This window comes from Eulemur rufifrons, chromosome 7 (genome assembly GCF_041146395.1).
Source record: "Eulemur rufifrons isolate Redbay chromosome 7, OSU_ERuf_1, whole genome shotgun sequence".
NCBI lineage: Eukaryota > Metazoa > Chordata > Mammalia > Primates > Lemuridae > Eulemur > Eulemur rufifrons.
Window position 1 is genome coordinate 68,613,735 of NC_090989.1, and position 12,395 is coordinate 68,626,129.

Genomic DNA, 12,395 nt, shown 5'->3' on the forward strand with positions numbered 1-12,395 from the left:
ACCTGATGATGGAAGTTGGAAATATAGGGGGTCACTGCTAATGGAGTAACTTTGGTCAATTGAAAGGAGTAGACTGAGCAAGCACAGCAGATAAATTCCCTTTTTTTCCTTCCAAGGCATGGTTCCTCCAGTATGTCTGGAGAAGGACAAGACTGAGTGGGTGTATCTGCTGAACAACTGTTATGTCTGTTGTGACTCATCTTCAAGGAGGGGCCAACAAGGGAACAAACACATCACCTCGTATTACTTCATATCCTTCTCTACTTAACTTCCTTCCACCAAGTTACCTCACTCTGGCTATGCTGAATTTGTTCCTCCCAAATAAAGCATCAGTGCTTAATCCTTGTCTTGAGGCTGGGGTTTGCATTTTTGAATGTTTGTTATTCACAGCACCTAGCACATGGCATATGATGTCTGGTAAATGTTATAAGTAAGTGGTCAGTGTGTGAGAACTTCCTTTTCAGTATAAATAATTATGGTACTGTACTAGAGGGCAAATATACATCAACATACAATTTATAAGCATTATTATATGTATGTTAGGTGTTTTTTTGTTTATTTGTCTTTTAATAGGTAATACATTCACATGGTTCAAAATTCAAAATATACAAAATGGATTAACAATGAAAAGACTCTCTCTTTGACCCTTAGCCTCTTAGTTTTCTTTTCTAAGACATCTAATATTATCACTTTCTTATGTATCTCTGCTGAAGAAGTTTATGGATATATAAACTAATATGCGTTATATTTGGTTTTTGCTCCTTTTTCCACTTAACAATATATATTGGAAATATTTAAAAACAACAGTACATCTTCATGATAACGTCATATCATTACACAAAGAGCTTCTTCATTCTTGTATATGGCTATATGGAAAATATCCATTATGTCAATTTGTCTCACTTTTTGCTATAAAAATAAGCCTATAATATATACATTAAGCGTACGTTTTGCCATTTGCAAGATAAATTACTAGAAGTGGAATCACTGGGTCATAGTGTGACAGATTAGTTTATGACTGAGGTATCAACTCTTTCAGGGATGATTTTTGCTCTTCAGGAGTCCTCACTGCTTTCCCCTTCTCAATGATCTGAACAGCCTTCAGCAAGCCATCCTGTAGAGCCTGATTCTTTACCATGTTAGTAATCATGAACGTGACGTCCCTGATGTACATCTGTCTCACTTTAGCAGCATAGTGTTCTGCCTTGTTACCATGTGCAATAAAGAAGGTACAAAGTGCTGTGACATCTCCTTCTTGCAGCCCACACTCCTCCAGGACAGACTCCCACACAACCCTAATGCGCTTGTTCTTGACTTTTCGTCTAAGGACAGAGGCTAAGGTGGGAAGACCTGTCACCAGGTCCGGCAGCTTCTCAAGCACACGAGTGTGCAAGCAGATAAGTACTTCAATGACGTAGCTGTATAGAATATTCAATTCCATTGAAGTGAACCTATGAAAAATACAGAGAGCTTCTTAAGCTGTTGAACACTTTATGAACAAAGAAAATAAATTCTATTAGGATAACTCAATACAAACCCACTAGGAGAACCAGTTGTTGTGATTTAGAAATACTTGCTTTTGATTTAGAGTCTGCACTAAAGTGGATAGCTGAGTTCTCAGGCCACCTACACTGTAAGTTCTTCAATGGCAAAGGAGTTACATTATCCACCACAATGCCTGCTCAAATTAATCTTTTTTGAATAAATGAAACCAATAAAATGTAATTTCTTCACAATGCATTGTTGGAACCATATTAAGAAATTCAATTTTGGAATGACCACTGGAAGCTGTCACAAAGCCACAAAATTCCACTGATTTCTCAGTCGATACTCACCTGAGTGCCAGAACTGCTGTCCACATCTCATCTTGGGCTGCTTGGCTTGCCAGAGTCTTGCTATGATGTTCAAATTTCTGCGTCAGATTATCCTTAGTGAAGTCCAGTTCTTTAAACTGTGCTTCTAAAGCTTGTAGTTTGTGGTCTACTCTATAGGATAAAACAATCAAGTGTTAGTTTAGGTCAGGGGACAAAACTAAGGTTTTGCTCTAAGCTAAGGCTCAACGAATTATTTAGAACTGTGGTCCCCAAGCTCGGTGCCACAAGTACCACCCACCGGTACTGGTGGCCTATTAGGCCACACAGCAGGTGAGCAGCAGGTGGCGAAGCTTCATCTGTATTTACAGCTAGCTGCTCCCTATCACTAGAATCATCACCTCATAACGTCCACCTCCTGTCAGATCAGCAGCAGCATTAGATTCTCATAGAATCTCGAACCCTACTGTAAACTGTGCATGCGAGGGATCTAGGTTGCCTGCTCCTTATGAGAATCTCACGCCTGATGATCTGAGGTGGAGCTGAGGCAGTGATGCTAGTGCTAGGGAGCAGCTGCAAATACAGATTATCATTAGCAGAGAGGTTTGACTGCACAATAAATATAATGGTTTTTAATCATCCCGAAACCCCCTCCCCGCCCCGGGCCCGTGGAAAAATTATCTACCACAAAACCAGTCCCTGGTGCCAAAAAGGTTGGGGACTCCTGATTTAGAACCACTACCAAACTTGGGTGATTATTTATTTATTTTTTAGGAACAGGGTCTTGCTCTGTCTCCAAAGCTGGAGCCTTGAACTCCTGAGCTCAAACGATCCTCCTGCCTCAGCCTCCTGAGTAGCAGGGACAACAGGCGCACTTCACCAGACCCGGAGAATCTTTTTTTTTGTAGAGACATAGACAAGGTCTTACTATGTTGCCCAGGCTGGTGTCTAGCTCCTCTCTTCAAGTGATCCTCCTGCCTTAGCCTCCCAAAGTGCTGAGATTACAGGTGTGAGCCACTACATCCAGCCTGGGCAACTATTTAAATTTAAATTTATGAACAGATGTTCTCATTTGCCCTTTTCTTTAGCCATCATCCTTGTTCTTTCATTCCTTATATTGCCAGAGTTTTGTTTTGTTTTGTTTTTTGTTTTCTTGTTTTTTTGTTTTATTTTTTGAGACAGAGTCTCACTCTGTTGTCTGGGCTAGAGTGCCGTGGCGTCAGCCTAGCTCACAGCAACCTCAAACTCCTGGGCTCAAGCGATCCTCCTGCCTCAGCCTCCCAAGTAGCTGGGACTACAGGCATGCATCACCATGCCCAGCTAATTTTTTCTCTAAATTTTTAGTTGTTTGACTAATTTCTTTCTATTTTTAGTAGAGACGGGGTCTCGCTCTTGCTCAGGCTGGTCTCGAACTCCTGAGCTCAAGTGATCCTCAGCCTCAGCCTCCCAGAGTGCTAGGATTACAGGCGTGAGCCACCGTGCCCGGCCATATTGCCAGACTTTTGAATCATCTAATTACTTGAATTATCTGCCATGACTTGTCTTTGTATTATACTTTATACTTTAAAGAATATTTTATATAAATACTACTTTGATTCTCACAACCATAAGAAGTAAAACAGTTATTTTTACTATTTTACAGTTATGTTTACTATTTTACTCAATTTCTTTAAATTGAATCTCAAAAAGACTGAGATATAATGTCATAAAGCTAGCTAGTGCTGGGACCGGTAATATACTAATGTGACTTTTTTCTACCCTATTCTAACTGTCCAAATCCTATCCTTTCTCAAGTATCAGCCCAAATTCCATTGCCTTCTTCTTTTTTTTTTTTTTTTTTTTTTTTGAGACAGAGTCTCACTCTGTTGCCTGGGCTAGAGTGCCGTGGCGTCAGTCTAGCTCACAGCAACCTCAAACTCCTGGGCTCAAGCAATCCTTCTGCCTCAGCCTTCCGAGTAGCTGGGACTACAGGCATGCGCCACCATGCCCAACTAATTTTTCTCTATATATATTTTTAGCTGTCCAGATAATTTCTTTTTATTTTTAGTAGAGACGGGGTCTTGCTCTTGCTCAGGTTGGTCTTGAACCCCTGACCTCAAGCGATCCTCCCACCTCGGCCTCCCAGAGTGCTAGGATTACAGGCGTGAGCCACGGTGCCCGCCTCCATTGCCTTCTTGAATCCCCTCTCTACCTGGAGATGTCCTTGCCCCTGGACCTCTCTCTCACAGGGACTACTTCTACCACCCATCGCTCCCCACTCTCTGCTTTATTTTTAGAGTTAGCTTTTCATGAACTAAATTGTAAGTTCTTGGTGGGAGGAGCTCAGAGACCATTTCCAAAATATCTTTATGCTTGTCCCCCAATACCTAGCAAAGGCCTTACACAGCGGTAATAAAATGTTTCTGATATGATTGACATCTGTGATTAGAATGAGATGCTCAGCTGTGTAACCCAAAATGGGGGTTTGAGTAGTTCTAAACAGCCGTGATCATCACAGGGTGCCATGGCACCATTTATGTCTAGTTAACCAGAAAGAACTGCAGTAACATAACTCACTTATTGATCCACCCACATTATCTTTCATCAAGGAAGTGATGCACTAACACACATGCCACCTCCCCACGCTTCTATGACCCCAATGACCTGAATGCCTTTGTGGTTGTCCAGGGCTGTATTCTTGACCATTTTTTCTTCTTAGTCCTCAATTTCTCTCTTAATTAGCTTCAGATACTACCATCCTCCTAAGCTCTAGACCTGTATTTTCAACTATGTGTTTTGCACATCTCCATCTGGGTCCTAAGCTGAACCCACTACTGGCCCCCATCTTCAGAAATTACTATGGGGGAATTTTCTCACTGCTTTGGATTTATTTACAGATAAACAAGACTCAGTATGAAATGTGTGTTTTATAGGAGTATTAATCTGCATGACCTGATATACCAGCAATCTCTATCTACAAGTCAAAACCATGTCGACTGGCATACTGTTTGTATTAACTTTTAGACCTTGAAGATTGTATTTTTTTTTCACACAATAGTTTTTATTTTTGATACTTTAGTAAGACAGCGTTCTCACTTTTGTCCGGGGTGATCTCTTGGGCTCAAGCGGCCCTTTCTCAGCTCCCACGGGCTGGGACCCCAAGCACGCCACTGTCTTGAAGGCTCAGAGGGTGGCCAGCAGGGCAGAAACCAAGGAAGCCCAGGTCAGAGGTGCTGTGAGCAGCAGGTGGGGCCAGGAGGCTGTCTGGAGGAAGGACAGCGAATCCTAAATGCAGTTGCTCTTGGAAGGGAAGATGCCTTCCTCAAACAGCGTTGAAGATTGTATCGCTTATAGGTCATCTCTAGCTTGAACTCTAGCTTGTCAATCAGTATAAAAATTTACAATTGCAGCAGTTCTTTGGAAGCCTCTCACCAAAGGACATTCCCAGACCATTCCAGATTAATCTGAAACAACATGCAAATCTGAGCGCAATTTGTTTTTTTACAATTTCCTAGCCCAGTTAAATACTTCACCGTCTATCCAGTTGCTTGAACTAGAAATCTCAGAATAATTCTCAACATTTTTTCCTTCCCCCATTAACGTCTCTCTAATCCATCCACTTCTCCTTGTCCCCACTCCACTAAATGAGTTTCGCATAATCTTTCACTGGGAACTGGGATTACAGTAGCCTAACTGGACCCTTGCTTTCAGTCTCAATCCATCCACCGGACACATTCTTCTAAAAGACAATTCTGATCAGGTAACTCAACTGATTATAAACCTTTTATGCCACCCTGACTTGCCCAGTGATCTCTTCAGAGCCACATCGTATTTCTTTAGCAAGAATCATAAAGCCCTTGTCCCTTTACCCCATCTTTTGCCAGTCCTGTCACATGTCCTAGTCAGCAGTTATGTGAGGTATCTAGCTGGTAACTGAATACAGGAGGTGACTCCAAGCTTACACATGGCTTACAAGTACTGTTTGCTCAGCCTAGAATACTTTCCCATATTTTTCTTCCTCATAAACTCCTACTTGCATTTAAGATCCAACTTGAATGTCCCTCTTTGAAGGGTTCCTTTTCCTAGTGTCAAAGGCAAAATTTATAGATCCTCCCTTCATGTTCCCACATCCCTTCGGGAACATCACCATGATAAGGTTAATCACATTACATTTTAAGTATTTTTGAATATTTCTGTCATTCTTACAGTCTGTGAGCTCCTTGAGGGCAAAAACCACATTTTACTTATTTTTGTAAACCCAGCATCTATCACATGCATAAGTTGAATGGAGTTACAGTACCTGGAGGCAGATTTTTCTTTAATTTACATATTTTTTGGAACTGGAAGCCTTAAACCACTTTTACAGAGACAGAATTCTAATTAGCATGTCTGTAGTTCTTTACTTATGGCTATTATTCATTCTTCTTATCGTACCCTCTTCCCAGAATGGCAGACCCATACTTGTTCCCTCCCTGTAGCCCTTAGCAACCTTTTCATTGCCTCCTTCAAGGACATCAGGGTTGTGGTTTCATTGTTCATCTTCTCAAGGCAAAATGAAAGAAAACAAAACAAAGCAAAACAAAAACCCAAGAGATGTTTGAATCCAGGGTTTTCTGCTGTTTTCTACTCAGCAACAGGCAGCAGTAGCCTGAGCATTGGATCTAAATTCTGCCTGAAAGGTCACTCGGTACAAGAAGCTTTTAATAGCTTGTACATCCAAATATAGTTTCAAGTGACTGACAGTGTAAACACAGGTGTCCTGGAATGCACTATAACATTTGCCTTCGAAAATTGAGCCATAGTGCATCAACATAGATCAACTACCATATATAATTATGAGTGTGTATTCTGATAAATGCATACACAGATATACAAATGTATACATATACTGGGATTAAATTTGATGGAAATGTTAGTCTCATATTTTAAGAGCCTCATTATTCAGTTACAACCTAAATTGGGTTTACAGAGTGCCTCAGATCTTTTATGATGACAATATCAAAGCTAAAAATCTAACTAGCAATCATTGGGAACTGCTAAATACTTATTGACAATTTCTAGTACCAGATTTGACATTGAATATAAAAACAGACATTCCTGTTTTCATGGAATCTAAAATCTAATTGGGAAGAAAGAACATATACTTAAAAAGAAAAAGTCTATAAAATGCTGTGTGCTAAGTAGGAACATACCATAAAAATCATAAAAGATGAGAGAGTAGCTCCTTGAAACCTTGGGTCATTAGGGAAGTGCTCACACCGAAGGTGGGTCTTGGCTTGACCTTTTTTTTTTTTTTTTTTTGAGACAGAGTCTCGCTCTGTTGCCCAGGCTAGAGTGCCGTGGTGTCAGCCTAGCTCACAGCAACCTCAGACTCCTGGGCTCAAGCGATCCTCCTGCCTCAGTCTCCTGAGTAGCTGGGACTACAGGCACGCGCCACCATGACCGGCTAATTTTTTCTATATATATTTTAGTTGGCCAGATAATTTCTTTCTATGTTTTTAGTAGAGACGGGGTCTCGCTCTTGCTCAGGCTGGTCTTGAACTCCTGACCTTGAGCGATCCACCCGCCTTGGCCTCCCAGAGTGCTAGGATTACAGGCGTGAGCCACTGCGCCCGGCCTTGGCTTGACCTTAAAGGAAAATATAGGTCTTTGATTATCAGAGAATATGTGAAGGATATTACAAACTGGAGAAATGCGTGGGCAAAATCACAGAGATGGCAAAGTAAATGATGTGTTCAGGGAACAATGAGTGGGTATGTTCTGAGCAAAAGATTCAAGTGAAAAAAAGAAAACAACAGCAACATTTAAACTGCTAAGAGCCAGGTCATGTATTTGTTCATTTATTAAATAATTTATTCAGTTTTTCAATTTTACTGAACGCCATAAATTTTTTTGTCTTCTTTTTTCTTTTGTTTTTTAATTTCCCCCATATCAATAGAGATGGGCACTGAACAGCAGAAATATGAATTGAATGGGTAAAACCTATGATTGAATGAACTGCACTGTTCTAGGCACTGGGAAAACAGTGATGAGTAAGGTAAAATCCTTGTCCTCAAGTAAGGAGGACACACAGCAAGGAGACAGTAAACAAGGATTACAACAGAGGGGCTTCCAGATAGCCTGGTAAGGAGTTTGGACATACGTGAGCTATTGGTTCTGTAAAATTAATCCAGCAGTGATGTTGTGGTATAGTATGAAATATATTTGGTCTTTGTCCCTGCTCCTGTCACAAAGCTCCTAAACTCTTGAAAATTATAGGAATGTCTTTTATTATTCCTAATGATCCCTTTAGGTCACATCTGAGTTTATGCTAATGAGGTGATTTAGGGTGGGGCGCCTAGATAGCCTATGGATGGGGCTGGTCACCAGAAAGACAAAGCTATTATAACCCCACCCACTGACCTCCTGCAAGGGGGGTGAGGGCGCTAGAGATTAAGGTCCATAAAAAGTCTTGGATAATGAAGTTTCATGAGCTTCTCAGTAGATGAATGTATGGAGGTCCTGGTAAGGGGTGCCCCAGGGAAGGCATAGAAGCTCCATGCCTCCCCATACTTTGCCCTATGCATCCCTAAATCTGGCTGTTCTTTGTATCCTTTATACTATCCTTTATAATAAACCAGTAAATGGAAGTGTTTCCCTGAATTCTGTGAGCTGTCCTAGCAAATTAGTCCAACCTAAGGAGAGAGTAGTGGGAACTCTGATTTATAGCTGGAAGGTGAGAAGTATGTATACATGACAACCTACTACTTGTGATCGGCTTCTGAAGTGGAGGATGTTAAGTTGAACTAAATTTGGCCTGAGGATGCCTCTGTACTTGAGGCCTTACTTAAGGAACTGCAACCTAACTTAATATGTAAACTAACTGAAAGCCTAATTTGGAGTATATTTTTGCATCAAGTAGCTGAGTCTCAGCTAATCACAGCAGCCAAGCTTCAATCCCACCCAGCTAACTGATCAGACCATGTTCAAATGGCAAATGCGTATGGCAAACACTGAGCTGTAACCAATCAAAATCAAGCTGTCTCTACATTTTTCCTGTTTTCTGTCTATAAACACTGTCTGACCTCATTGCAGACCAGCGTTCTCTGTTCTGCTTTTGAGGGATGACTGATCCACAAATCATTCTTTGGTCAATTAAACTCTGTTAAATTTAATGTGTCCAAGGTTTTTCTTTTAATAAGGGCAATCTTATGGGACTAAGCTCTTTTTTTTTTTTTTTTTTTTTTTTTTTGAGACAGAGTCTCACTCTGTTGCCCAGGCTAGAGTGAGTGCCGTGGCGTCAGCCTCGCTCACAGCAACCTCAAACTCCTGAGCTCAAGCGATCCTCCTGTCTCAGCCTCCCGAGTAGCTGGGACTACAGGCATGCACCACCATGCCCGGCTAATTTTTTTTCTATATATATTTTTTAGCTGTCCATATAACTTCTTTCTATTTTTAGTAGAGGTGGGGTCTCGCTCTTGCTCAGGCTGGTCTCGAACTCCTGAGCTCAAACGATCCGCCCACCTCGGCCTCCCAGAGTGCTAGGATTACAGGCGTGAGCCACCGTGCCCGGCCGGGACTAAGCCCTTAACCTGTGGGATCTGACTTCAGGTAGACAGTATAAGAATTGAATTGAATTATAGGACACCCAGTTGGTGTCTGCTGGAGAATCACTTGGTTTGTGGGGAACCTCTCCCCACCCCCAATCTGGTCACTGGAGTGTTCTGTGTTGAGTGTTAGTAGAGAAAAAAAAAGTTTGTTGTTTCCTTTACAGATGTTCAAGATGGATCCAAGTGAGAATAAAACCAGGGCAGAAAAACTGCTCAGGAAACCACTATCAAGGTTATTTTTATTTATTTATTTGAGACAGAGTCTCATTCTGGCACCTGGGCTAGAGTGCCATGGCATCAGCCTAGCTCACAGCAACCTCAAACTCCTGGGCTCAAGCAATCCTCCTGCCTCAACCTCTCAAGTAGCTAGGACAATAGGCACACACCACCACACCCAGCTAATTTTCTTCTATTTTTAGTAGAGACAGGGTCTTGCTCTTGCTCAGGCTGGGCTCAAACTCCTGAGCTCAAGTGATCCTTCCGCCTCAGCCTCCCAGAGTGCTAGGATTACAGGCGTGAGCCACTGCGCCCGGCTTAGACTTTTCTTTTTAAGTAATAAATTTTATTTTTTTGGAACAGTTTTGCATTCACAGCAAAATGAGTGGAAAGTACTGAAACTGCCAATATTAAAATAATGTAAAGCCATACAGTGGAAATGGTAATACAAGTCTGTTTTTTTTGTTTTGTTTGAGAGAGCATCTTGCTCTGCTGCCCCAGCTAGAGTGTAGTGGTGTCATGACTCACTGCAACTTTAAATTCTTGGGGTCAAGAGATCCTCCTGCCTCAGCCTCCCAAGTAGCTGGGACCACGGGTACATGCCACCACACCCAGCTAATTTTTTCTATTTTTTGTACAGACAGGGTCACATTCTTGCTCAGGCTGGTCTCACACTCCTGGCCTCAGGTGATCCTCCAGCCCCGGCATCCCAGAGTGCTAGGATTACAGGCATGAGCCACCACTCCCGGTCAAAAGTCTGATTTCTATAAAAGTATATATATAGTTAGAAGTTAACCAGCCATTGTTCCCTAACTTCCTTACTGCTGTTAACTGCTTACTGATTAATGGCACGTATCCTCTCTGACAGGTGCAAGATTTGTGACTTCCCCCACTGCTTCTATAGATAACATTGCTATTGTAAAGCCCAAGACTGGTCTTTGAGATATTTTTCAGACTCTGCATGGGGGCGGGGGGACCGACTCACGTCAACCAGACCCATGGACAGGGCTGAGAACAAATCCAACAAGCATTGAGACCCTCTACCCAGGAAATCTCCCAACTGAGAAGATGATTTCTGCTTCCCAACCCTGTGAGTTCATCCCCAGCCAGTCAGCAGGCCCAATTCCTTAGCCCTTTGTGCATCAAACCACCCTTAAAAACCTTAGCCCCCAAATTTTCAGGGAGATGGATTTAAGAAGTTACTCCCATCTCCTTGCCTGGTGCCTTGTGAAATAAAGCTCTTTCTCTGCCACAATACCTGCTGTCTCAGTACATTGGCCTTTGCTGGGTGGTGGGCAAGGGACCTGGCTGGACTGTAACAGAATTGGGGGATTGTCAGGCATTGCCCTTTTGGGCACTTGCCCGTGGTTCAGCAACCTCTCACCAGCGGGGACTTAGGAGTGTGCCCTCACGGCCACACGGTCCTTTCTGGACAGTGGGTCGCCTCTGGCGCTGACTCTATCGGCCGGATGTCGTTGACCCATGCTCAGAAACTTGGCTTGAGGTGGAGAAACAGTTCCTGGGACTGAAAAAACGCCTCTGGCGAGTGTCCTATGCACGTCCAGCACCTTTCCCCTCCCTTCTGACTTGTTAGCCTCCTTTGGAGGCTTGTGGGTCTTGGTCACCTTTCCTCTTAACGAAAAGAGGAAAGTCTTGCCTTGGGGAGGTTTCCCCCATTTGGACGAAGAATAGGGGCCTGTCTGGAGGAATACTCTTGAGAACTTTTGGTTTGGAACTTTGTTTTGGAAGTCTATTTTTCAGTTCCATTTATTTATAGTCTGATCTGTCTTGTCTGCGTGTGAGTCTGTGTGTGTCCTAATCATTTGCTTGGTTGTGGTGCCCTCTTGTGTCCTTGCGCCTCCGCTGCGTTTTATTCCCTAACGCGTCTGTCGCCTACAACGCGAGGGGGCGGGGGCTCGCCACAGCCTCCGGGATCCTCGGGAGACTTTTCCAGGTGTCCTCCCACTTGCCCCGACCAGAGCGGAGGGGCAGTGCTTGACAAATCGGCGCGGGGGCGTGGTTTTTGTTCGCCGTCTTTAAAATTCTTTCCGTCGGCAACGTAGAGCCAAGAGGCGTTTTCCCCCCAAACGGGCAAAGCTTTGGTTTTTCTGTGACAACTGCCGGACTGTGGAGAAGCTGCCCAGCGCTCCCTCTGGCACGCTGGGCTTCTTATCTTTCTGCACCCACGTCGTGAGTGCCCAGTGAATTTCCATCCTAACAACTCCGACTACAGGACTCAGGATGGGTGGACATACAGTGAGACAGGAATGCTTCTGGTACCCAAATAATCTTATGAATGACATTTGTTAAGCATATTCATGACTCCACATACTATGACAGGGATGCCACCCTGTGATGGATGCAGAAATATATCATTGGTCCACATATGAAAAGAACCGTTCAGAAAGTTAGAGAAAAATGTCTCCTCTGTGCTCAAAACGACCCTAAAACTAGCCCTTTCCCCTTAGCATAGGTGTTCAGGCCGGGGGTGAAGGGCCCACAGAGGACTGGCAAACTGATTTCACTATGATGCCAACGGTAGCAGGAAATTTCAAATATCTACTCGTTTTCGAGGGCACCTTCTTGGGCTGGGTCAAGACCTTTCCTTGCCAGACAGAAAGAGCTTCTGAAGCCATTAAGGCCTTCACATTATAAAAGAAATGATTCCTCTGTTTGGAGTAGCTGCTTCCATTCAGAGTGACAACAGTGCTTTGTGGCCCAGATCATGCAGGAAGTTTCCCAAGCCGTCAGTATAACTTGGAATCTCCATACAGCCTGGAGACCACAGTCCACTGGAAAA

The 12,395-nt window shown here is 43.1% G+C and overlaps 1 protein-coding gene across 1 annotated transcript; it reads right to left on the reverse strand.

Annotated features, from left to right (window-relative positions):
• Positions 1 to 1,012: 1,012 nt before the first annotated feature.
• Positions 1,013 to 6,329, reverse strand: SMCO1 (single-pass membrane protein with coiled-coil domains 1). The gene is made up of 3 exons (XM_069471988.1): positions 6,280 to 6,329; positions 1,836 to 1,985; positions 1,013 to 1,451 (listed from the first exon to the last, which is right to left on the reverse strand). The coding sequence occupies exons 1-3, from the start codon at positions 6,327 to 6,329 to the stop codon at positions 1,013 to 1,015; spliced, it is 639 nt and encodes a 212-aa protein (XP_069328089.1).
• Between the last annotated feature and the right edge of the window lie 6,066 nt (positions 6,330 to 12,395).

What these genes read in the sequence shown, in the direction of transcription:
- SMCO1 (XM_069471988.1), bottom strand. Translation starts at nt 6,329, where the DNA reads ATGAACAATGAAACCACAACCCTGATGTCCTTGAAGGAGGCAATGAAA. An exon ending in TTGAAGGAGGCAATGAAAAG is followed by an intron (nt 1,986 to 6,279) that starts GTTGCTAAGGGC and finishes TTTATCCTATAG; the next exon opens with AGTAGACCACAAACTACAAG. An exon ending in ACAGCAGTTCTGGCACTCAG is followed by an intron (nt 1,452 to 1,835) that starts GTGAGTATCGAC and finishes TATTTTTCATAG; the next exon opens with GTTCACTTCAATGGAATTGA.